General features: G+C 44.2%; 1 protein-coding gene across 1 annotated transcript in view; it reads left to right on the forward strand.

Annotated features, from left to right (window-relative positions):
• Positions 1–25,104, forward strand: part of SATB2 (SATB homeobox 2) — a 202,975-nt gene that overhangs the window by 143,936 nt on the left and 33,935 nt on the right. Inside the window, exons 8-9 of the mRNA XM_015414701.1 lie at positions 3,818–3,973; positions 19,279–19,476. Coding sequence (XP_015270187.1) covers positions 3,818–3,973; positions 19,279–19,476 — 354 coding nt within the window. The remainder of the gene's footprint in view (positions 1–3,817; positions 3,974–19,278; positions 19,477–25,104) is intronic.

A 25,104-nucleotide genomic window follows, 5' to 3' on the forward strand; every position in this document is an offset into this window, starting at 1 on the left:
TTAGCTGGACAGGTCAAAAGGTTCCTACTTAGCCCCCAAACAGGCAACCAGATGTGGCTTTGCTGGGAGGTTGGCTTGCCATGATGGGCGGCAGGGCAACATCAGAGGGCTGGCATGGAGGGCCTCTTAAGCCCTCGCTCCCTGCCCCCAAAGTTGAGCGAGGAGACACCTCTCCTGCAGGGCTGCCTGCAAACCCTGCCTCTTCTGCACATTGCAGTGGAGGGATGGGATGGAGTGGCATTATAGCTGAACTGTGTTTCTTATCCTCCAGTTACCGTCCCTGTCCCCGAGGTGACAACATTTGAAAATTGCTTTTTAGCACATTAATTAAGAACATAAGAGAATCCAATGTTTGATCAGGACAATGGCCCATCCAGTCTAACACTCTGTCACACAGTGGCCAAAAATACCAGGTGCCATCAGGAGGTCCAGCAGTGGGGCCAGGACACTAGAAGACCTCCCACTGTTCCCCCCCACCCCAGCAAGAAGAATACAGAGCATCACTTGCCCCAGACTGAGAGTTCCTATCTATACCTTGTGGCTAATAGCCACTGATGGACCTCTGCTCCATATATTTATCCAATTCCCTCTTGAAGCTGTCTGTGCTTGTATCTGCCACCACTCCCTGCGGCAGTGAATTCCATGTGTTTATCACTCTTTGGGTGAACTTTTATCTGTACTAATTTCATTGAGTGCCCAGGAGAGTTCTTGTATTGTGAGAAAGGGAGAAAAGTACTCCTTTCTCAACCTGCTCTATCCCATGCATAATCTTATAAACCTTGATCATGTCACCCCTCAGCCGTCATTTGTCCAAGCTAAAGAGCCCCAAGCACTTTAACCTTTCTTCATAGTTACATACTTATCCCTGTATGTAAGTGTCTCTTGGACTGCAAGAAATCCCTTGGACTGCAAGAAGATCAAATCAGTCAGTCGTAAAAGAAATCAACCCTGACTGTCCACTGGAAGGCCAGATAATGAAACTGAAGCTCAAATACTTTGGCCACCAAATGAGAAGGGAGCACTCCCTGGAGAAGACCCTGATGCTGGGAATGATTGAAGGTCAAAGAAGACGGGACGGCAAAGGAGGAGATGGTTAGACAGTGTCATAGATGCAACGAACATGAAATTGAGCCAACTTCAGAGGACAGCGGAAGACAGGAAAGCCTGGCGTGATCTGGTCCATGGGGTCGCGAAGAGTCAGACTTGACTGTGCGACTGAACAACAACAACAAAGTGTCTCTTTGGTCACCGTTAACCAGCAGGAGTAGAAAAGGACAGAAGCCTGATTTCGAAAGTTCTTTTTCTGGGTTGCACAAAAGCGAGAACAGGTCAGGGACAGGAAAAAGCCGCGCAAGTCCTGCAAAGGGAAGGAGCAGAGCAGCAGAAGTGGCCATAGTTCTGTGATGCTGTCTTTGCGTCCTTGTGGCCAAGCACACACGGCTCTCCCCCACCCATGAGCCACCGATTCGTAATTAAGGCAGGAGGGCATCTTAATGATATCCATGCCTGTATAGGTGGAATCCAACTTATTAGCTGTTTATGAGACCTTATTCTGTTTCTTCAATAAAAGGAGAACATATATTTAAGAAAAAAGAAAGACAAATTTGTTTTCTGGTGCCAAAGTTAATTCTATACCATACAAAACGTCGTTTCCATAGATACCAATCTGTGATACGATTTGCAATGGGGTGGGCAATATGAGAGAGTGTTGAGAAACAGAATATTAGCATTTTCCTATTGTGTACCCTTTTTTGTCCTTTTAGTCGCCATCCTCGGCTTGCAACTGTTAAGTTGAAGGGCCGCTGTTCTGAGGTGTGTCCTTGATAATAGTTAAGCAGTGCCAAATCGGTGTCGTAAAAGACAGTCCAAATACATTGAAGGTGAACTTTGGAAAGGTTAAATTGATGGTTGCTGCATCTTCTTGGTTCTTTGATGAAAATGGGGAGAAATTCGGAACGGGCAATTACCGCAAGGCTGATGCTAGCAAAGAGAAGGAAGGTTGACACTTGTTAAGTCATTCATATTACAACAGCCCACAGTTCCCACACCTGTGTTTCTAACAGGGCACTCCTGTGCAGGGTCACTACAGTCTAAGTAGTAATAGTAATAGTAATAGTAATATACTTTATTGTCATTGTACATAGTACAACGAAATTACGATGCAATCATTTCGGTGATCTACAACAATATTCATACACTCACACAACCATTCACAACTATCTCATAACTCCCCTAAGGTTCACATAGCAACTTAAAACCACTAATGTCACCCAAATTCCAATTTCATACAGCATTTAAGGCAGTAATAGCTCTCGAATAAAAACTATTTTTTAATCTGTTTGTCCTTGTTTTAATTGTCCTAAGTGCATTGAAACTGATGGGCTTAGACTGGAGTAACTCTCTATAGGATTGCACGGTAAACAGAAACTCTGTCATCCTGCTTTAAAGATAGTTTAGTGAAAGCTGCTTTTTCTTTGCAGACAGTGAACCCACACAACTCTTAGATGATACAAAGACTGCAAATATTCAGTGCTGCCTCTAAGTCAGGTTGGTTTTATGGTACCAGCACAGAGGTACCAGCTTTGTAGGCTTCCCCGGCTGCTGCTGTGTGTGAACAACTGGTGTTAGATAGAGCAGTAAAATGACAGGTATACCAGTTATTTGGTGGTTTCACTAACATACTTCTGACCTTGGTTTCAGAGGGTGGCCTTGTTGGTCTGCAGTAGAAGTCTTCGGTTCGAGTCCAGCAGCACCTTAGAGAGCAACAAGATTCTCGGGGAAATAAGCTCTTGAGAATCAGACCTCAGATATCTGACAAAGGGAGCTTTGGCTCTTGAAAGATTATACCTCCAAAACCTGGTTGGTCTCTAAGGTGCTACTAGACACGAATCTAATACTTCAGACCCATACTGGTGAAATGAAGCGTCCTGTCTGAATGCATCTCAGGGATGCTTCTAGTATCAGTCACCTTTCCCCTCCCCATTCCTGAACTTCCCCCGGCTCTCTCTCTCTCTCTCTGCTGGCTCAGTATCAGGAAGTGCCAGCATCCTCCGTTTATTGTCCTTCATTTGTCACAGAAGTTGATTGGAAATCATTCAATTAAAAGGAGTGCAGTGGAACTCACAGAACTGCAATATGAGTGTCGGAGACCAAGGGCAGCGCATCAAATGCACCGACAAGCCCGGCATTATCACTTTCTTTTCATTTCCACTGATTTCCTAGGTGAAATTAGGTGACTCTCTGGCCAGCATAATGATGGGAAGCCATACATACGTACAGCTTTAATAAAGGATGAGACGGTCGTGAGGGAGTGCATTAAATTGAGTAATAATTTATTATTTAGAGACCTCTATGCATTTACTCATTTTTTCTGGGAGAATAGGCTCTTCCTCTAAGGTATACCGAGGGTTTTTTTTTTTGGGGGGGGGAGCAAAAATTCAAACACTCATGTATATATTGTATCTGCTGTAGCTAGTTGAATCAGGTAATTGTTTGAATCATGACGCCTCTGCTTGGGTAGCCATTCCGTTTTTCGGCATATATGTTTCTGTTATGTGTTAGTGAAAGAGGGAGGGAGGAAGAGGTGTATCTGTGAGGCCGGGCTGGGGGTGTGGGGGAGCTGTGTGCGTCCTATAGGAATGCACTGCAATTATTTCCAATCACAATTAACCTGATTAGAATAATGGACAGGAAGTGTCCCTCTGTAGCTAATGCAGTTTGGCATCAGCTGACTGAAATCCTTTGATAATTTCTGCACAGATGGCCGGGCTGAAAAGCAGCACTTTTTTTAATTATTATTTTCATGGTCTCTCGGTAGGCCAAAACCTCGACACCGACAACAGACCTCCCCATTAAGGTGGAAGGAGCCAACATCAACATCACAGCTGCCATTTATGACGAGATCCAGCAGGAGATGAAAAGGGCCAAGGTGTCTCAGGCTCTGTTTGCCAAAGTGGCGGCCAACAAAAGTCAGGTGAGTTGGGGGCTCTTTTTTTCCTCCTCCTCCTCCTTCAGGAAAAGAGAAAGCATTTGAGGTTGAAATCAGACCCGTCCCTTCCCCCGCTAATAAAAAATACAGCTGTTTCCACAGTTATAAAAAGGACAATAATAATCATCTCTGGAGAATCCATCATGTCTTTGTAGCTCCCGATGGTTTCTTTTTCTGCGTTTTTAAATGGAACGGCTAGCAAAGACATTATCCGATCGTCCTCTTCTGAAAGAGAGTTTAAACGAAACAGAAACATATAACATATCTGAATCCCCCACCACCACCTTGCTCAGTAAAGCGAGGACCTTCCAAAATAGTCATATTTAACAGTCGCAATGGTTTGGCTCCCCTGTAGCCCTGCAAGAGACTGTAGGAAACCTCAGAAGGAGGCATTGAGTCAGTGATATGGTTCTTAGCGTTTGAACCTGTGTCCCTTTGAGTAAAGAGATGAAACAGGAGCATTCCAAAATGCTTATAATGGAAAGGAAGAGAGCTTCTGCAAGAATTTGCAGAATCATGAACAGTCTTACCACTATGTTGCTGTGGACTTGTACGACAGTACAGAAAGAGGGACCCAAATCTTTCTCCTCCTCATTTTCTTTCACTGCATCTTTAGGTGCACCGCTTGTTTTCAACAGAGCCTCTGGGTTAATGTTCACAAAAAAAAGGGGGCAAAACCCCAGGCACAGTATGAAAGGCATAAAAGGAAAAATGCCACGGAGCCCCTCTTACACTGTTAAAGGAATAAAAATCTCATGTACCACATGGCAAAATATAATGAGAGCTGGAGCTGTTAAACGAATAAAGCTGTTAAAAGCATAATGCCACTTGGCACAACTACTGTGCATTTAACGGTTTTCCACTGTGTAATAAATGACATATGTGGTAAAAGTGCAGTAAATATAAAAAGTGCACAATTGATTTTGCAAACGTGCCCTTCGTCCTTTCCTCGGGACAAATATCAAAGATGTCTGTGCAGCCAGGAGTGGATAGTCCTTAATCAGGATCCTTTTAGTGCAAACTGAATTACCAGGCTCTCTCTCTGAGGCTTGGCACCAGAATGCCTGTAAGCTTCCTGTTGTTTTACGCAGAAGTGTCCTGAAATAGAAATTCTGTGAGCCACCCAAAATAAAATAATTTGGGTGGCTCACCAGCTTCAATCTGTGCCAGCTTGTATGTTAAAAATTCCTAGGGCTCCTGGTCTCCATCCACTCTCCAGAGTTAGAATCTATTAAGTGCTGTTGACTAAAGTGTTGCAGTGCATGCAGGCCCGTAACTACAGTGGGGCGTCTCGGGGCCTGGCCCCCTGACTTACCACCAAGTCCCCCTCGACTTCCCATCCAGCCCAGGTGCTCCTTGGGGGGAGGGGCGCAGGAGTGTGTGTGGGGTGCCCCCTGACTTATTTAAAGGCCCCCCTGAATTTTTTAAAAAATCCTGGCTATGGACCTGAGTGCATGGTGCAGCCAGGTTGATGTAGTGTTAAGATTGAACATCTAGGATGTGGAAGACCCAGGTTTGAATCCCAACAGTGCCATGGAAGCCTGCTGGGTGACCTTGGGCCAGTCATAGACTCTCAGCTAAAGCTCCCTCACAGGGTTGTGATAGGGATAAAATGGAGGAGATGAGAACAATATTGTAAACAACTTGAGGTCCCCTGTGAAACGAAAAGCGGGCCATAAATATGGAAGCAAATAAATAAATTCAGTAGGTAATGCAAAAGGATAAAAAAACTGTCGAGCAGCAAGGGCTTGAAATGTGTGAAGACAAAATTTGTTGTAGCTTTGCCCAGCGTTGCTTCATGCACAAGAATTTCTGAGTACGTACAGCTTTTGTTTCACAGTTCTAGCAGGTAGTGTTGATTGTCGTATGACGCTTCAGCATGGTTTTGATAGCCTGAAGATACTAAGGCTTTCTGTTTGATGTACAAGCAAGAAATTCCATGAGCACTGATAACCACATCAAAACTGTACTATGAGCTTGAAGGTGCTGTTTACTGTAACTGTCTTATTAGGGTCACTTTCCCAAATGCTGGCAGACTGTTCTTGATGAGAAAGGTATTATTTTTTTCTGCAGCATGAGCTTTTATATTCTCGCCTAGCTTTGCTGGATGTGACTACTGGTGCTTCCACCACCCTCAAATATCCATCTGCCCATCTAAAATTTAAAGGCTAGAGAAGAATTCAAGTCCAGAAAGCCCATAAATATCACCTTGTTCTATCAGTATTATAAACAACGTCTTGTTGTTCAGTCACACAGTCGAGTTTGACTCTTTGCGACCCCATGGACCACATCACGTCAGGCCCTCCTGTCCTCCGCCGTCCTCTGGAGTTTGCTTAATTTCTTGTTCATTGCCTCCATAACACTGTCTAACCATCTCATCCTTTGCCATCCCCTTCTTCTTTGACCTTCAATCTTTCCCAGCATCAGGGTCTTCTCCAGTGAGTGCTCCCTTCTCATTTGGTGGCCAAAGTATTTGAGCTTCAGCTTCAGTATCTGTCCTTCCAGGGAACAGTCAGGATTGATTTCTTTTGACTGATTTGATCTCCTTGCAGTCCAAGGGACTGCACCGCCTACCCAGGCTCTAAGTTCCTATGGAGAGCCAGTAGAACATCATTAGAAATGTACTGGACCAGTGGGGCATCTAGTCCTGTTTCACGTTCAGTAGTATCTGAAGGGGCTTATAAAGAGGGCATAAAGGCCACAATTAGCAATTTTAGCAATTAACCATCCTGGATAGTATGTAGTTCTATCCATTCCTTCCCTTCAGTCACTTCTTGGAAAAATCAGTCTCAGAATAACGATTCCATACAGACATGCAGGTACTATGGCAGCGCTAAAAGATTCTGACATGGTACAAGTTAGAATGGGGTCACAGTGTTTACCTGCACAATATCCAGTTTGTTTTTTTTTCAAATGTTTTTATTGTATCCCAATATTGTTATTACATTACAGTTTAGTTCCAACTTTTTGATACTTTTACCCCTCTGTTTTTTCCCTCCCCCCTAAGGTGGCCACCATCATTTCAACCATGAGCACATTCTTTCCAACTTTTCAAATATACCCCTGTTGGCTTCCCCTTTATAAACCCATTTAAAGTATACCCACAATATCCAGTTTACTGCTAAAGAGCTAAAAGCATGATGGGAAGGGAAAGGATCACACAGTATTTTGGGGCACGTGCATGTTGTTATCTAGAGGGAAGTTGAAAGCTAGTAAATAATATTTTAAAAATGGGCATTTTCCGTTGTCAATAATATTAGTGTCCGGGGGGTGGGGGTGGGATCTGCTACCCTGGCTGGCTCCTGTGTGGATGATGAAAGCTACGCAGTGGGGTCACCTACCGCTCAGTCTGGATGGACACCAAAAAGAACAAATTAGAACAATACATTTTCCCCCCTCAGCAATTTCCCACCTTGGGCCCTTGGGAGCCAAAGAAATAATAAAGCAACAAATTTGGGATACATCTCTCCAAGCTGATAAGAGTTTGGGCACACCTCTGTCTGGCCGTGGGGAATCGCACTCAAAACTCTGTACCAGACCTCTCTGCACCACAGAATTTCTCAAACGCGGCAGAGCCTTCACTCTGGCTCAGCTTAACCATGTGCCTTCAGCACTTCCGGAAGAGAGACACCTTCACATTCCATATGCTCCCAGAGCCTTTGTCCCTGCCAGTCTGGCACAGTCGAAACGGTCGAGCATGTGTAATTACACTGTAAATTCTACGCGGCACACACTCCATACTCCTCACCCCTATTTAAGTTCCCAGGTAGAGTGGATACGTTTTACACATCCCGCCTCCTTGCAGAGCGTTCAAACGAGACCTCCATTAAAGTGGCCAAGTTTTGTGTTATGGTTTTATCTGCAAGGAAGCTGATGATCGAACCTTTAACACATAGCCTGTATAGAGGGTATATTTTAAATTTTAATTTTCTTTCATGTTTATGCCTGTATGCCGTGTGTACTGGACTCAGACGCTGTTGTTATAATGTTTTTTGATCTCTGGATCGTAAATAAAGAATGTATGTCGGTATGCACAGTGGGGTCACCTACAGGCATGGGAGAAGTCATGGAGGCATGGAGCTCCAATGTAGAAAAATAAGATTTTGTAAATTATAACTAAGAACAAAAAAGGGTGGGTGTTTGGAACGTGTTTGGCCTTTGATTAAGGGCCAATTAAGTAATTAGTCTGTTTTTATATTTTTTGTATGTGTTTTATTCTAATATGGAGGGGAGGAGCTTGGTCAAGCGCCTGCCAGCTGGGGTGGTCGCGATTTAGTCTCTCCCCCCCCCCCAAGTTCCCTAGACTGTCACTGATATCTAATAGGAAGTAACAAAACTGGACCACCCACAAAGAAGGGGCTTCTGTATACTTGGGAGACTTAACCAAAGGAACTCCCTCCCCAGTAAGCAGCCTAGAGAGGACAGAATGTGCTGTAGGACCATGGAATGCTGAGTGCAGTTGAAGGTCTGTTAAAAGGAGAAAGGGATGGAACGGAAAATCAGCCTGTTTGAGATGCTGAGAATGCATAGAATGGTTGGATTTCCTTGAGGGAATCCCCTGCTTGCAGAATCCTGTTTGTTTGTTTTTTTGCTGCGCATGGGGATCCAGTTAGAGAGCTTGAAGAGACCAAGGTCCAGATCTTTCCTTGCCATGTGACTATGTTTCAGTCAATCTCCCTCCAGTCCAACCTGCCCCATAAGTGTGTTGGCGAGGATAAAATAGGGGAAGCAAATTAAGAATGTCACCCTGACAATCTTTGGAAGAGCAACAGGATAAAAATGTAATGCAGTCCAGTGGAGACAAGAGGCAGTTCCCTGGCAGCTGCTGTCGTTTTAGGGGAGATGCTAGGGAATGTAACCTAGAACATTCTGGAAGTGAAGCCCTCAAATGTTGGGGAAATGATAGTTGGCCCTTAAAAATGGCAGTAGATGGTAAAAATTACATATTTAATTTCCTAATAAACATATGTTCTCTTTAGATGCCTTGTTGGTTTTGATGTTTAGTTTTCACTGTTGTATTTTCATTGGTCTTCCTCCATCCATGAGGGCGTAGAAACGCAGTTCTTGGGATTTTAATAAGAAATCATGGGGCAAAAGAAATGTCTAAAAAGAGTACATATTTTATCCTCTGAAGAATTTATGTTATTTAATTTATTTTATTAGATTCATTCATTCATTCATTTATTTTATTTGTACCCCGCCCTCCCAGCGAACAGGCTCAGGGCGGCTTACATTGGTTGGTACATAAAAACCATTAAAATCCACATAAAAGCATTTAAACAGTTCAGTTACAAATAAGATCATAAACTCATATCCTAACCAAAATAGGCACATTTCATTTAAAATTCATGTACTGCGAGGTTTAGGTTGGAAAGTATGCACGTACTCTTCCTCCTCCCCCATTAACAGACAGTCTCAGGTAACTGAAGCGGGAAGGGAAGATGTTAGAAATGAGAAGTGTCCACTTTGCACCAAAAGCTGCCTAATCATGGCAGATAACTTTTGATAGGTTGTGCTGAAACATGGGAGTTCCTTCAACAATTTTTACATCTTTGCGTGATCACAGAGGATTGTGAGGAAACACCAGCCTTCTGCAACATGGTTAAAATATCTACAAAATACAAAACACACACCTTCTGCAACATAATTAAAATATCTACAAAATATGATCTGGTGGTATATAGCCCTCTACAGAGATCCAACGCGAGATTGTAATTAATTGACATTTTGAAGCAGGGAAAGGGAAGAAGAGACTGGACAGGGTGGATTCAAGTGTCCTGTTAACTCATTCATACAGTGATAGTTCGTCGGTGGTGGTCTTTCTTATACCACGCGTAGGAGATAAAAAGATCTTTTCAGGATAAGTCATGCTGTGATGAAAACAACTAAACAGCTCACCTGTCATGGCAACTGCAGTCACCACAAGGTTATTGCTATCATCTGAATCCTCTAAATGGAATCAAGGGAATGAAATAAAGGTGGTAAGGAGTAGTTCTGGAAGTTGCTGCTTAAATGTCTAAAAGTATTACGGTGTAGAGCAGAGCTAGGTAGCTGACCTTCTTGTCAAGGTTTTATTAAGGGCCACAGAAGGAAGTAGCCTTTTATCCATTCCCTTTTCTAGACCGAGTTACCTTTCAGTCCCTTAGGGTCTTTTTCACGGAGACATGCTGGATTAATAGAAGGAGAGCTTTGCAGCAAACAAACACGTTTGGAATACTACCTGGCTGATTTTGTGCTGCTGCAGACTCGTGTGAAGACAGTTAATCACTGCTGAGCATTTGTTTTAGGGCCTTTGCATGAGCACAGCTAGAAAGTCATCTGTCTGTCACTAATAGCGTAATTTTAATCTCTTTAAAGGCATACATCACACATTGCCTTTTTTGTCACAGATGCTGACATTTCCCGCACTGAAGATGTGGGTGAGGAAATATCCTCTTACATATATTTTGAGTAGAGATTTTTTTTTTAATCACTCACTAAAATCTCATTTGCCTACTCATGTATTTGCTGGAACCCTAGCAAAATGTCAGCACAGAAACATTTATTTATAAACTGTGTATCTGTCTATATATAGGGATACATAGTTTGAGAATACCAAGCCAAACAAGTAGCTGCTCAAGGTCAGTTAATTAAGTTCCATCAGAGACACTCGTGGTAAAGGAAGATGTATTGGTGAGGATGAATACCCCACTCATGCGGTGTTTCAAAAATAAATTACTCGGGGCAGCGTATTCCTTCCGTCTGGACATTAGTGCATTAGTAGAATATGGGCAGTGGCCTTAAAGTCTGTCTCCTTCAGATCCCTAATGACTTAAGAACTGTGAAATTGTCTAAACATTACATAAGAATATAAGAGAAGCCAGTGTTGGATCAGACCAATGGCCCATCCAGTCCAACACTCTGTCACACAGTGGCCAAAATACCAGGTGCCATCAGGAGGTCCATCAGTGGGGCCAGGACACTAGAAACCCTCCCACTGTTGCCTCCCCCCCCCCAAGCACCAAGAATACAGGGCATCCCTTTCCCCAGCCGGAGAGTTCCTATCTATATCTTGTGGCTAATAGCCACCGATGGACCTCTGCTCCATTTGCTTATCTAATTCTGTCTTAAAACTGTCCATGCTTGTAGCCGCCACCGCTTCCTGTGACAGTGAATTCCATGTGTTAATCACTCTTTGGGTGAAGAAGTACTTCCTTTTATCCGTTCTAACCCGACCGCTCAGCAATTTCATGGAGTGCCCATGAGTTCTTGTATTGTGCGAAAGGGAGAAAAGTACTTCTTTCTCGACCTGCTCTATCCCATGCATAATCTTATAAACCTCGATCATGTCACCCCCTCAGCTGTCATTTCTCCAAGCTAAAGAGCCCCAAGCACTTTAACCATTCTTCATATTCTTTCTTCAAATTCTGGTCTTGGGGTGTTTTTGTCACCTCTGAGTTTCGTGGTGTTTGTACTTGTCAAACGTTGTCAGTGTGGCAGGCATTTGTAATTCATATAAGCGTGTTGACCTTTGTAGCGCTTATATTTGTATAAACTACCACTTTCTGTTCGGCTTGCTCAGGAACGACTTAAGCTTCATGTGTGAAAATGTTCTCAATCTAGCTGAGAAATTTAGGGCGGCTGTGCCAAGCAGGGTCCTTTACCCACTCGCTTTTGAACCGTAACCGCTGCCAACATGTTGTGTTGTATCTCCCCACCACCACTACCCATGATCCACACACAAACTCTCAATAGCATCTAGTTGTCTCTCCCCTCCCTTCTCCCACATATCTCCATCTGGCGTCCAGAACTCCGCAAAGGACAGTAGAGGGACGAGGGCAGGGAAGTCTGTGCTGCAGCTGATTTGTGCTTGTTCTTGCCAAGTCCCGGATCCTGGGTGGAGACTCGGTGGTGATTGGAGGGGTGGCCTTTCATCGCCCCCCCCCCCCCCCCGCCGCCTTCTGAATCTGATGTGGAGGGCTGTGCTACCTCATTGTCCTCCTCTTGTGGAAAGCGATGGAGGGCGATGCTTGAGCAGTGCTTCAGGGCATAAGCACTACATCCCCACAGCCGAACAATTTAAAGGGGGGGGGGGAGCACTATGCAAGCAAAAAAGAATGTACGTCTCTGGGACTGGATCTGTGCTCTAATGACTGTATTGCTTTTGCACTGTGTGTGTGTGACTGTGTTTTAGCACAATGAGATAGGAAATACCTAATAACGTCAAGCAAGGGTAGAGCATATATTTAGAGAGTCTTATTTCCTGAAAGCGACGGCCACCTTGTGCAATCAATAAGCAATCTGTGAATGGGTCACCCACCAGATGTGCAGCTTAATCTTCCAAAGCCGCCACTGGGGGTCCCCAACTTGGGGCCGTCACACTGAGGAAGAGGTAGGGGTTAAATCCGCCCAGTGCTATTTCTCTTTTTGGAACTTGCTTGGGAAGGAAAAAGACAGTGTCAGGCTCTGGCTCCTAAGGGTGGAGCCCAGGGCTGCTGAGCCCTCCAGCGTCCTTTAGCAGCACGCCACAGACAAAGCCACCGTCATTGGGAGAGGGAGGGGGGGTTCTGTCTCACCCCAGTCCCTTTCTCCCTTGCGCCACACCTCTTCTCTGACAGCGAGGTAGAGGTCTGACCCTTCCTCCTTGGCTGCTCTGCTTCCTACCCTTTAAACGATTTCCTCTGGGCAGGACAGGCCTGGGCTCATCTAAAGCCTCATGGAAAGGGGTGTGGTCCTGCTGGGTGTGGCAACAGAGGTGGTTGGATTCCCGGCCCAGGCTTCCCCTTCCTGTGCTCTTCCCTCCTCTGCTACCTTAGAGGACCTCTGCTCTGATCTAAGGTGGCCTATGGCGATGTGGATGCCGCTGGCATCTGCAGGGTTGCCAGGGAGAATGGCTCAGCAGCAGAGCCCTGCCTTATGTCTCCACTGCCCAGAGGGCGTGGCCATCATGGGGAACATCCCAACCAAGCACCCCTGCCTGGCCCTTCCTTGAAAGCTGTTGGGCGGGGCTTCTGTTGAGGGGCTTGCCATCGTTGCTTCAGCCATTGGTCTGCCCAGGAGCCTCCATTGGCCCAGGTGATTTCCGGGACGGGGCCCTCTACCGCGTGCAAGACACCTTTTCTTTGCCTGTCAACCCCCCCCCCCCCCAAACACAGCCCATCTTTACTAGCTTCAATCAGGGGGAAAGCATGGAGAAAGTGTTACCCCCCCCTCCCTTTCTTCCAAGCTGTAGCCCCAGTCCAACTTCCACCACAGCGTGTGTGATTTGACTGTCTAGGAAACTAATGAATGAGCCCTGATTTCAGTGCAGTCTCCTTTGAGCTAAGGCTTAAAACATATGCGCACTTCTGCTTAGTTCTGCTTGCTTTTAAGCAGGAATCCCTGATAATCTTATGTTCAAATTGTGTTCCGTGGAGCATGTTGTGCCTGTGGCGGTCCTTTATCAGATGCTGCGAGTGCTGTTTCCTCAGCCACTGTTGCTGACCTAAATATTACAGAAGTAAAAGGGTCAAGCAGCTAAAAAGGGATCACTGATAAGTTTGGGGAATGAGTCCTCAGTTCTCCCCCTGCCTCCCCTTTCCTCTAGGGCCTTTCCATCTCACCATACCCAAATGCATACGTTGACTGAGTTGAAGAATGGGAAAGCGTCCTTCCCTGGCAGATGCTTTCTTTAGCTGTGGGAAATGCATGCCATTGGGAAAGAGATCAAGAAGTTAAAAATAGGACACTAATAATGTTGATATTTGTTTTTACCAATTTAAAACACTCAGGACATGCTAATGCTCTGTAATGAGATACGACAGACGAGCTCATCCATCCAGGTTTTCCAAATGTAAGCAACTGGGTTGGATTCCAGGGGCAAGTAGGCAGGCCGGCATGCAAAACAAAGCGGGAGGCGGAGGCCTTGCTACAGAATTGGTGGTCTCTCTGCAATGACAGAGGCAACAAAAATATTAACTGCCGCCCTTCCCTGCTCAGAAGATTTCAATGAAGGCAGGCTTTGCCGTCCACAATCGTGTTGCATTTACGTTAGTAGCCCACCCCGTCATGCAGTGTCATGGTCAATAATTTCAAACACATAATATAAAATAAGAAAAGGAATAAAACAGATGAAATGCGACAGATGCTGGAACTCCCACACCTTGCCATTTATTCTACTTGCATCCCTCCCTTTATTCAGAGAGCTCATGGTTGCTTCCTTGTCCGCCGTCCAGACATTGATCAGACCTACCCCCTGCTTGGTTTGAATCAGCTAGATCATCATATTCCCCTCCCAACCTTTGGCTGCATTTGTGGGGCCCCTATTTAAGACTAGCGCCCCTGTAAATGTTGCAAAGTGCTGCTGATACCCTGGACAGCGGTTTTTTAAAGTTTTTCTCCCACTTTTTAATAGCACACTTACAGCTGCAGGTGGCAAGTGTCATCTTAGAAGAGGTATTTTTCACTTTTTGCAGGCGGGATGGAATGCCTCTTTGACACATTTAGGCAGCACACCTGAAAATACAATGTGTGTGTGTTGTTCTTCTGAACTACTGGTTTTTACTCAAACACAAATTTGTGCAGCTTTATTAAAATTCCATATGATTCACCGAAGATTCTTTAATGGGGCGACAGCCTTATTTTAAAAGTCTTGCAATGCTCCCAAAGATGCTGAAGTTTAACTTGGATGGGTGTTCAAAGGATAAGAGTTTGGGCACTGGGGGGAAAGTACAGGGTGTTCTTTCCGTCTGGCTGTAGCCCATGGATAGCATTGTAAGGAAGATGCGTTAAGTTGATCCTGGAGATGAATGGGATGTACAGGTAGGGTCTCTCCAACATGTTTATAGGTCAAAGGAGGCAGGAAGCCTGTTTAGATATCAGAGTGCCTCGGTAATTCGCTCCTGATGACATTCCTCGTGAGAAGATGGACCAGTTTCCAGCGGATAATCCAAGTTAGAAGCATGCTGAGAATAGGAGAGGCTCTTCACAGCAATGCTGAAGTTAGCTGTTGGGCCTATTTGTATATGAGAGTGAGGGACTGAGAGAACTGGGCCACCAAAGGGTCAGCTGTGTTAAGGACAGAGCATCTCCTGGGAGGCAAATTCTCCATATGTTTACTGTCACTGAACCTGGTCCTGCTCTCTTCACCTGTCTTTCCCGATACCACTAACATTAACCGAAAGCAACCTGAATTCCGCCATCCGTGTGAAATTCTGTATCAGCATTTCTTACGCGGACATAATTCCCTTGGAAGTGCTTGGTAAAACACACATGGGTTCCCTCTGCTACTGCCTTGCTGGGAGAGGAGAAGAAAAAATACCCACAACTTGCGGGTGGTTTTTTTTTTTAATAACAGAAAAGGGAGATTTATTTATTAATAATTCATGAGTTCTCATCGAACATGCACGAAGCAACGGTGCTATTCAATAGAGAATACTGTCATCTGTCACTGTTTTATTTGACATTTACACTTTTTTTTTTTTGCTTGGTACTGCAAAACTTTCTTGGATGGCACGCTAAGATTATTTAAATGGGAAGAAACGTCTTACAGGATGCGCACACGCTCCGTCTTTTACCTGGTTAGAAGGGACCGCTTTGGGGATGCGTGCTGGTGCAGAGTCATCTTGCAGACGGCACCCACTGACCCCATTTTGTAGACGGTTAGATAGTTCTAAGTGGGCTAGGAGAAAGGCTGCTTAAATAAGTAGAGGGGGGAATGAAAGCATGATCTGTTGTAGATAACTGTACAGATAGACTGTGGAACGAGGAGAAAACAAATAACCGCGGTTAGGAAGGCAGCAGACGCAAAATGAATTGCCACTGCTGATGCCGAATAAATATTTATAGATGGGTATCAGAGGGAGGCCCAGTGGTTATAAAATTGCAAGCATGAAGAGGGCATTTAGCACAATGACATTAGAGTGAGGAGGGCTGAGCAATTCCTTGCTAATATTAGGCTCCTGGAAATCTTTCTGCTCCGTAGGTTAGTTATTATTTATAAAAATTGCAGAACCAGCTGATACATTCATAAGCTAATTATTGTGGCAGCTGGGCATGGCTGGTGCAATATGTCTGAGGCTGTGAAGTATCACAGATTTCTTGGGCCCTGCTGTGGTGTGTGCGTGTGCGTGCGCGGGGCACGCTCGAAGGCTAGATTCCTTAATCTGATCAGCCGAGCAAATAGTTTCTGCAGGAACCGGATTAATATTTCCCTAAATAACGCGAATGTGATTCACTTTCCAAACCGGGCTGCCCTAAACGTGCCGTGAGTGACCGCCCGCCGGGGGAACTGCAGTGTTCTCAGGTGTCCTTGGGATGAGATCCGTGGCCAGCGACTCCCCGTGCCAGAAATTAATTTGGTTTGCTCACGCCTGCACACATGGTCACGCTGCAGCGTCGTTCTCTCTGAGCGTCCTGGTCGAGACCTTGCGAGTTGCCTGGCAAACTGAGCACCGTACTTCCTAAAGACAAATAGCAAGAATGTGCCCCGTCCATAATGAGGCCTGTAGTGTCAGGCTAAGTGGCCATAATGAGCGCAGATCATAGGTGAGCTTATCAATCAGACACAGCCAAGACAGTCCAAGCTCACAAGGAGAGACGGTAGCAAGTCCCCCATCCCCTGTTTTCTTGTTTGGACTGAGCCCTCTCATGTGGCAACTGGGTCCTCAGGCCGCCTGGCCCGTCGTAGTTGCCTCGAGATCACTCAAGATGTTGACTTTGAACAGCCATGGGATTTTTCTTTTCCTTTTTCAAAAAATAAATCTACAAAATAACTGATCTTCATGCTCTCGTTCCCCCCGGGAGGGTTTTCAACTGTACCTGCTTGAAACATTTGAAAGTGTTTAGCTGGATGGAGAAATGGGAGCTTATTCCCCCTCCCCCCACAGATGGTTTATTTTACATTTCAAAAATTATTTCCCTTTGTACAAAGGAAACCCCTGAGAAAACACTTTGGAGCTGAGCAGGGGGTGGGTGGGTGGGTTTCTCCCCCCCCCCATCATTATTAAAGAGATATGGGATGGGGGGGGGTAAGAGATGTCTGTGGAAGTCAGCCATCACCTGATTCTGTGGTTAGCCACATACCAACTAAAATACTCAATACAGATATTTATTCCAAGCAAATAATTAGATATCTTCTTTTCAGCCCCCCTTCCCTTCCCTTCTCCCCTCTCCTAGCTTATTGCAAGAAAAGATCAGGTCTGCACAAATGTGGCCTCTCACTTGTAAAAACAAGGCAGTGTTGTGTTACAGATTAGTTTATAAATCCCCAGTGGCTTCACAGTTCAGTGCCTACAGCTGCTGCAGATGGGCCTAGGTTTTTGTCTCTTCGCTGCGCTGCAGCCGGCAGTTGAAGGAGAAAATGGAATGATCAGGTTATTAACATGTAGGCCGTGAGGAAGAGGCTGCACAATGAGAACAGCTGGTGTTGCTGTCTTGGCTGATGCAGCGGAGATAATCAAATCTTGCCTTTTTCGGGGGGGGGGGGAGGAGAGTAAAGGCAGAAGACACAGCGAAGAGTTAGACAAACAGCGACATAATATCATCGGAGGCTTTTATAGCACCTTCTATCGGGAGTTCTCCTCGACTTACGAGTTGGTCTGTCAAAAGCTTTCAACTGCGCTTGGGGTTAGTGATGAATCTTTCTTTTGAGGTACCTTCATATGTAGAGTTTGTTTTGTTTTGGGCGGGGCAGAATTTAAACCTTTAAAAAAACACTTCAGAGTGTTGAGGTGCTCCTTCAGAAAAAGTCACTGAACTTGCTTCGGTCCCACCAGGACAAAAGCACTCTTAATAGCGTATGGATTGTGCACGTTCTGGCTAAACGCAGAGCTGTGGCTTGAAGAGGACGGGCTATAAAACTGTCACAATAAGTTACTTAACAAGAGTTGGAAATGCCTGTTTTTACATTACATCATGATTGCCTTGAGTTTCCCCTTGTAAAAAAACAACCACCACAAAGGGATGATCCAGGCACAGCTGTACAGGAGACAGATGTTTGCAGGTACAAGCAAAGTTTCCTCCTGCACCAGGCTTTGCAGATGTACAAGGTAAAGAAACCATTAGTGATTAGATCCAACTGATGAGAACATGTACCCTTCACATATATGTAAGCCGCTGAGGTTAAGAGAGTTTCCCACCCGTTAGCAAGTATTTTCCTTCTGTCCCACAGCTTGCATCAGTCTGTTCCCTTAAGACCATAGGCAACATTGACTATTAGAAGGAAACCCTGTAAAATTTACTACATGATAATATTCCACATAACAAATTGAAATCCATCACATGTCTTAGGGGGTGGGCAAGTGGGTGGGTGTTGCTTTCAGCTGCTGCTGACAAACCAATCACGAATAGCCTCCCTGCATTCTTTCCTTGTGCTTTTTTAAATTGTTGCAGTGCTGAATGCCAGATCATGGGCAACATGTCATACCTTGTTGTGTAGAGGGCTGCTCCTAAGGATTCCCTTTTGAAATTCTTCTGACTTTGATTCTCTCTGGGTGCCATCTTTACTTATCAATTGATTTACAAAATTTATACCCTGCCTTTCTGGCCCTCATAAGGGCTGACAAATTAAAAATATAATAATATCACATCTTAAAAACTGTTAAAACTGACTCAAACCACGCATTAAAACAGTTAAAAGCAGAGCTAAAACATAACAGTCAAAAAACATTGGGCCAGGGAGGTGGGATCACTGGGGGAAAGCTGAACGAAACAAAAAAGGATTCACCCAATGGCAGAGGGTGGCAACAGAAGGGGGCGGAAGAGTCTCCCTGAGGAAAGACTGCCAAAATTTTGGGGCCATGACCGAGAAGGCCCTCCCCCAGGCCCAAAGCCAGGGTGACTGCAGTCGTTGGGTTCCATCTTCTCTGCGTGTGTTTTCTTGCTCATTTGTGATATCCCAGGTATGAGTAGTTGTTCTACCCTTCCATCATGTTGGAACTCTGGAGTTTTCAGATATGGGTCCATGGAAGAGCACCACAAGCTGTTGTACTGCCCAGTAGTGTGAGGAAAGAGGTGTGTGTGTCATTTGGGGCAAAATTGAAAAAGCTGTTTTCTGTCGTTAGATGTCTCAGTTTGAGACCCTGTGCACTTAAATGTGTGCCTGGGGCAACTTGGAGGATGTTGTCTGGGTTTTAGTAGAACTGTAGTATGTGTGATATCTTCGGCTTTCCCCAGTTCTCCGTTCGGTAATAGGAGCTGCCCCAGTTATGTAATTGGAATTGAAAGCACTGCCTGTAAGAAATCATGCTAGGACAATGGAAGCGAGAGATCATTTAGCAGTAAACAGGTTTGCTCAAGCTCAGCACTTGTGATGTTCTGACTTCCTGCTGCAGGGTTGGCTATGTGAGCTGCTCCGCTGGAAAGAAAACCCAAGTCCCGAAAACCGCACGCTTTGGGAAAACCTCTGCACCATTCGGCGATTCCTGAACCTCCCCCAGCACGAACGGGACGTAATCTACGAAGAGGAGTCCAGGCACCACCACAACGAGCGGATGCAGCACGTTGTCCAGCTCACCCCGGAGCCTGTGCAGGTTGGTCTGTTTTCAGTGATTCTTTTGTCCTAAATGGGCCATTAAGGAAAGAAAACTTGCCCGGGTCAAGCATCAACCTGACTAAGAAACACAGGCTATTTAGTGTCTTCTCCAGGATTCCCAGCTTCCTTTTGAAATCAGGATTATATTGCCTAAATTGTGTGTTCAGATGAGTCCGTTTGGTTTTTTCCTTACAAAGAGAGCCAGATAGGATAGCAGGAGTTGAGTCCATTAGCACGTTAGAGACCAACAAGATTTTCGGGGTGTAAGCTTTCAAGAGTCAAAACTCCTTTCATCAGACTCTTGAAAGCTTACACCCCGAAAATCTTTTTGGCCACTGAGGCACTACTGGACTTGAAGCTAACTGTTCTACTGCAGACCAAAATGGCTGCCCTCTGAAAATCGCTTCGTGTAAGGTAGGATAGCACTTCTGTCCGGTGTCTCCTCTTATCCATGCATCGCGAATTGGTTATTGAAAAACGTTTAGCAATAGTTCTCCATTTTACATTTTTTAAAATATAATTTCCAAGGTTTGTAATCATCATGTTATTAGAACAGGGATAGTGCTGGGAGACAAACCATCCCAAAGGAGATGTTTGTTTATGAAAATATCTGAGGGGAAAATTGGAAAACATAGCGTTTAATAAAACAAGATACTTCTAAAAGCCAGTAGGGCGGCTGGTTTAGCTGGTCTATATTTAACCTTCGATTTCTTGCATGTCACCCTGTCTTACCTGTTAAACTTTTTGTAAGTAAAAGCTGAATGTGAATGTCTGCCATGAGATGACTGGGGGTGGGAAAGGAATTTTAATGGAATATGTGGTTGTGCAAATTTACATCCCATCTTACCCATTATTGGGGTTTTATGGACAGTTTTCAAATTCACCTCCCTTGTGATTTTTTGTTCCCCGTGGCGATTCTTATGTTATATTCACAATAATTCCTTTTTCTGTTACTATCTTCCCCTGACCATATTTCTGTTTTGTTTCCATTTTTGGAATGAAGTCGTCATCCCCTAGCCCTCATTCTTATCCTTGCAGTACCGTGGATTTTTGGAGAACATTCTGGAATTACCCTCAGTATCTTCTTACACCATCACCTCTTTTCTCAGACATCTGTCTTAATTAAATGAGACTCAAGTAGAAAATGGCTAACAAAATTCTGGCATAAACTTCCACAAGTCAGGGTTTTGTTTCGACTCCAGCAGCACCTTAGGGACCAACAAGATATTTGGGGTATGAGCTCTCAAGAGTAAAAGCTCGCTTCATCAGATAACCAGAGTTTATGCTGTGAACGTCTTTAAGGTGCCACTGGACTCCTGGTTAATTTTGCCACAACAGGCTAACATGATTCTAGGCTTCTCTTTCCTAACTGTGAGGTTTGCTCATTTCTAAAAATAAAATAAAGATAAGTTTAAGCCGAACCTATCAAAGAAAGCCCTATGCGGCAGAATGTTTGGGATTTTTAAATTTCTTGCTAACAAAACAGAATTTCAGTCAAGAATTTCCAGTCCTGACAGTAGGTTCAAGTTGCTGTTGTTGATATTCTTTTCAGAGTTGGAGTACGTTTAGTGGTTGACCTTGATAATTTAGCCTACTTCGGGAATGCATCACTTTTCTGCATGGTGTGTGTCGTTTCTTAGTGACACATTGCCCAGCATCGAAATGTGATGTGTTTGTATCTTGTCAGCAAGTTACAAAGCCTCGGATTAATTATTTATTACAATCAAAATATGAAAAACCCCGAAGAAAAATAAATGGAACCAGCTGGCAGCTACATATAGCAAAACTCTGGAGACTTTCCAACACAGCTGATACATTAGAACTGTGTGCTGGGGGGTATTGCATTTAAGGTATTGTTGTGCCTGTCTGTTATGGGCCCTGTTAACCTGGTGCTAAATCCAGTGACAATCTATTAAGCAATTCAGCCAGAAAGTAATCGCACGATAGCTAGGTTCTGATGCACAAGACTGCAGCCCTTACTGAATTCTTCTGCATTCTTCTGTTACAGGAGGGCCATCCTTGGTTTCCTTGGCCCATCCACAGTTTTAATAAATATATTTAACTCGTCTATTATTTCCTCTGCAAGTGCTAGTTCCAGGCCTAATTCTAATTTCCATACTTCCATTTCTTCTTTCCCAAGCCTGCCAATTAACATGTTACGTAGCACATAGGCGGGGCGGAGAGGGGGAGGAGAAGGTCTCCACCCTGTGTCAATGTAACATAGCTGCTCATGAGTTGCTGGTTCCCCTCAATTCCTGTATCTGTGATGCCTGATTCAGATCAGGACCATGGTGTGTGAATAAGGGGCACTGGCCTTTCCTCACCACATGCCATTTTCCCAAAAAGGCAAATAGTGCCCTCTGAGACTGTTGCAGGTTAGACAGATAGCATGGGGGAAAGCTTGAAGTCCCTTCTCCACACGTTGTGTCATATTTATCCCTAGCACACACCTCATGCATAGCTGGAGTTGCCTGGCAACCAGCGGGAGGGTTGTGGTGGGGGCAGCAGCCCAGAAGAGACAAGGGTAGCTCTAGGAATCGCCAGGAACTTTATGGTCAGAACTCCTAGTAAGTAGGCGGCCATATTATTATTTTTAATTTTTCTTCCAAAAATGATTGTGCCCCCCACCTTTGGCTCCCGTTTCTGCCTGCTGATTAGATGAGCATCGGTGGGCAAAGCCTCAATTGCCTGGAGGCAGGGCTCTTTTTGTAGCAGGAACTCCTTTGCATATTAGGCAACAGCCCTAATGTAGCCAATCCTCCAAGAGCTTACAGTAGCCCCTGTAAGAAGAGCTCTGTAAGCTCTTGGAGGATTGGCTACACTAGGGGTGTGTCGCCTAATATGCAAAGGAGTTCCTGCTACAAAAAGAGCCGTGCCTGGAGGTTTCCCGCCATAAGCAGGCCAATGGGAACACTATGCATGGGAACAGAGGAGAACCCACGACTCACATATGACTCTATTGCTTTGTGGACACAAGGAAGGCACACCAGATCTGTGTACTGTGTAATGTGTGAATCAGTCCTCATAAACCCACCCAAAGTGCTGAGTCACTCACGTCATTTGCTTTTCCAGCTCCAGCACTGAGCACGGTGAAGCTGTTAGAATCTGTCATGGGCTTTCCCAGCCTTAATACTGAGGCCTAGCCAAGTGATAGTTTTCCGTTAAAAAATTCAATGGCTGATGACGTTGCTACTCTACAGCTAGGGCAAAATAATCTTCAAAAGTAATTCAGGCTAACTAGTCTCATTCAGTGGCAGCCAAATGTTGCTTTTACAGTTTGCGCATCCTCTATCAGTAGTCCTTTGCAGCATTTTGATGCTGCTTTTGGGTTCTGAGAAGAACACATTTATTTTGAACAGTCTTGGGAGGTGCGTCGGCCACAGAAAGAATGTTGATGATGCAACGAACTGCCAAGAATTGTTGACACTGTGAATGGAGCATTTGGTGCATACTTGTACTTCCATATTTGTGTAGAAATTTAGAATTATATGCTGCCTCTCCAGAGACCTGCTCAAGGCAGCTCACAAAGTAAAATATGATTAATTAAAAGGAACCATAAAACCCAGCCAGATCATAAAAACATAAAGCATTCAGCGTCCTAAAATGATGGTCAAAAACAGGCCTTGGATTAGGAGCAGACTGTAAAAAAACAATTGACAGAGTTAAAACATATCAGTTACGAGCCTGGATAAAAGCAGCATCTGCAATGTACTTCATAAATAGCACATGTTAATAAATAAAGCAGCATAGTTTAGGAGCTGTTATGCAGAACTGTCTGTGTACTGGCCTGGATCTGGAAATTCTTATGCACCTTCCATCCTCTCCCTTTTAAAACAATAGTTTAGGATTATACTCTTGAAATGACTAGGGATGCTTTGTTTGGTACATGTTTTTGAAAAGAAAGAAAGAGGAGGGATAAATGCCTTTAGATCTAGTGAAACAGAACATTTCTGAACGCAAGATACCATTGAACCTGGGTCACGGCCACCTCTCCTTGGGGAATGGCATGGCTACAAAATCATCATCAGAAGAGGAACAGCCATGTGTATACATGCAGTTATCAAACTAAATTCATTTAAATGTGGACTAAATTAGTGACGTGGCATACAGATCTGGGGAAATAAGACGAGAATACCTAATGAATTATCTTCTAAGGTCTTTTAAAAGAAAGCTGCTTAAATAGTGTGTGTGTATTCTTCTGAGAAGCACAACTCTATGGCATTGCTAGTTCCAAGGTTTGTATTGACGATTCAGAGCAATCTTAGCTTATACTTGTGTTCCTTTATTTAGCTTTGTAGAATCTTGTATAGTGTGAACCAGAGAGAGGTTATTTGGGAAGATCATATGAGCCTAATTGGTTATATTTTTTCCTCACTTCACAAATACATTTGTTCCTCCAGACTTCTAGCTGTGCCTTGTTCTCACTGCAGCACTATAAGAAGAGTAATAAGTTCTTCATCTCAAATCCGCCTTCAGAAAACCAATAAAATTTATTGCCCAGTGTGGTGATTGCCATTTTCAGGAGGTTTGGTTCTGTTTGGATTCTGTCTGTTAAAGTTCAGTAGTAAATTCATCAGTTCTACTGGCAAAAATTATTCCAAATAGCAGGAGACCTGTCAACGCTATGGTGGGAGAGTTCCCATTGGCAACCTGTGCTTCCTGCTGCAGCTCCTTTGGGCAGTGGGAGAAAAAAAAATCACCAGCATGACGATGTGACATCACTTCCAGGGAAAACCTGTCACCAGCGTGACGATGTGTGGGGAAAACCTGGAAGTGTTGTCACGCTGTTCTAGCAATCACTGGAAATGCTACTATTTTACCATAGATTTTCCTGTGTTTCCTAGAGCAGCGTGGTATCACTTCCAGTTTTCCCCAGAAGTGGTGTCACACACAACGACAGGGCTTCCATGTCACATTCCATTGTTGTCCTCCATGTGCCAATCATTGACTGACATCCCTATAGACCAGGGGTGTCAAATTCATTTGTTATGAGGGCCAGATCTGACATAAATGAGATCTTGTTGGGCTGGGCCATTTGTGTCATAAAATGTAATGCCAGGTAGCAGAGATATAAACATTATAAAGGACACAAACACAAAGGATTGGGTTTTTTTTACTTAAAATAAAAACATGCTTAAAACATTAGCTCTGTAAGCTGCAAACCTACTTTTGATTTATCGACATTCACCACAGAAATCTCAATCTTAGAGTTCTCAGTCTAGGACCCAGGTTAAAACATGAAATGGCTGAGTGATTAAGAGAGTCGGACCAGGAGAAAAAATGATAAAGAAAATTTACAAGATCTTATTGCAGGATGTTATGATAGATGAGATTATTAAGAAAAATATGATTGCATGGATCCAGAACTTAGGTCATATTGTGAATCTAGAAGACTGGGATCAAATATGGTTGAAAAATGTTAATATGACTAATGCTGTTACCTATAAAGAAAATATGTATAAGATGTTTTATAGATGGTATGTTACTCTAGATAGATTAGCAAAGCAAAATGGTAATTGCTCAGAGAAATGTTGGAAGTGTAAAAACAAGACAGACACATTTTATCATATGTGGTGGTTATGTGATGTTTCAAAAAAAATTTGGAAATGGGTGCACTGTATAATGG

The sequence above is a fragment of the Gekko japonicus genome, unplaced genomic scaffold (assembly GCF_001447785.1).
Source record: "Gekko japonicus isolate JY-2015 unplaced genomic scaffold, Gekko_japonicus_V1.1 scaffold1210, whole genome shotgun sequence".
Classification (NCBI taxonomy): Eukaryota; Metazoa; Chordata; class Lepidosauria; order Squamata; family Gekkonidae; genus Gekko; species Gekko japonicus.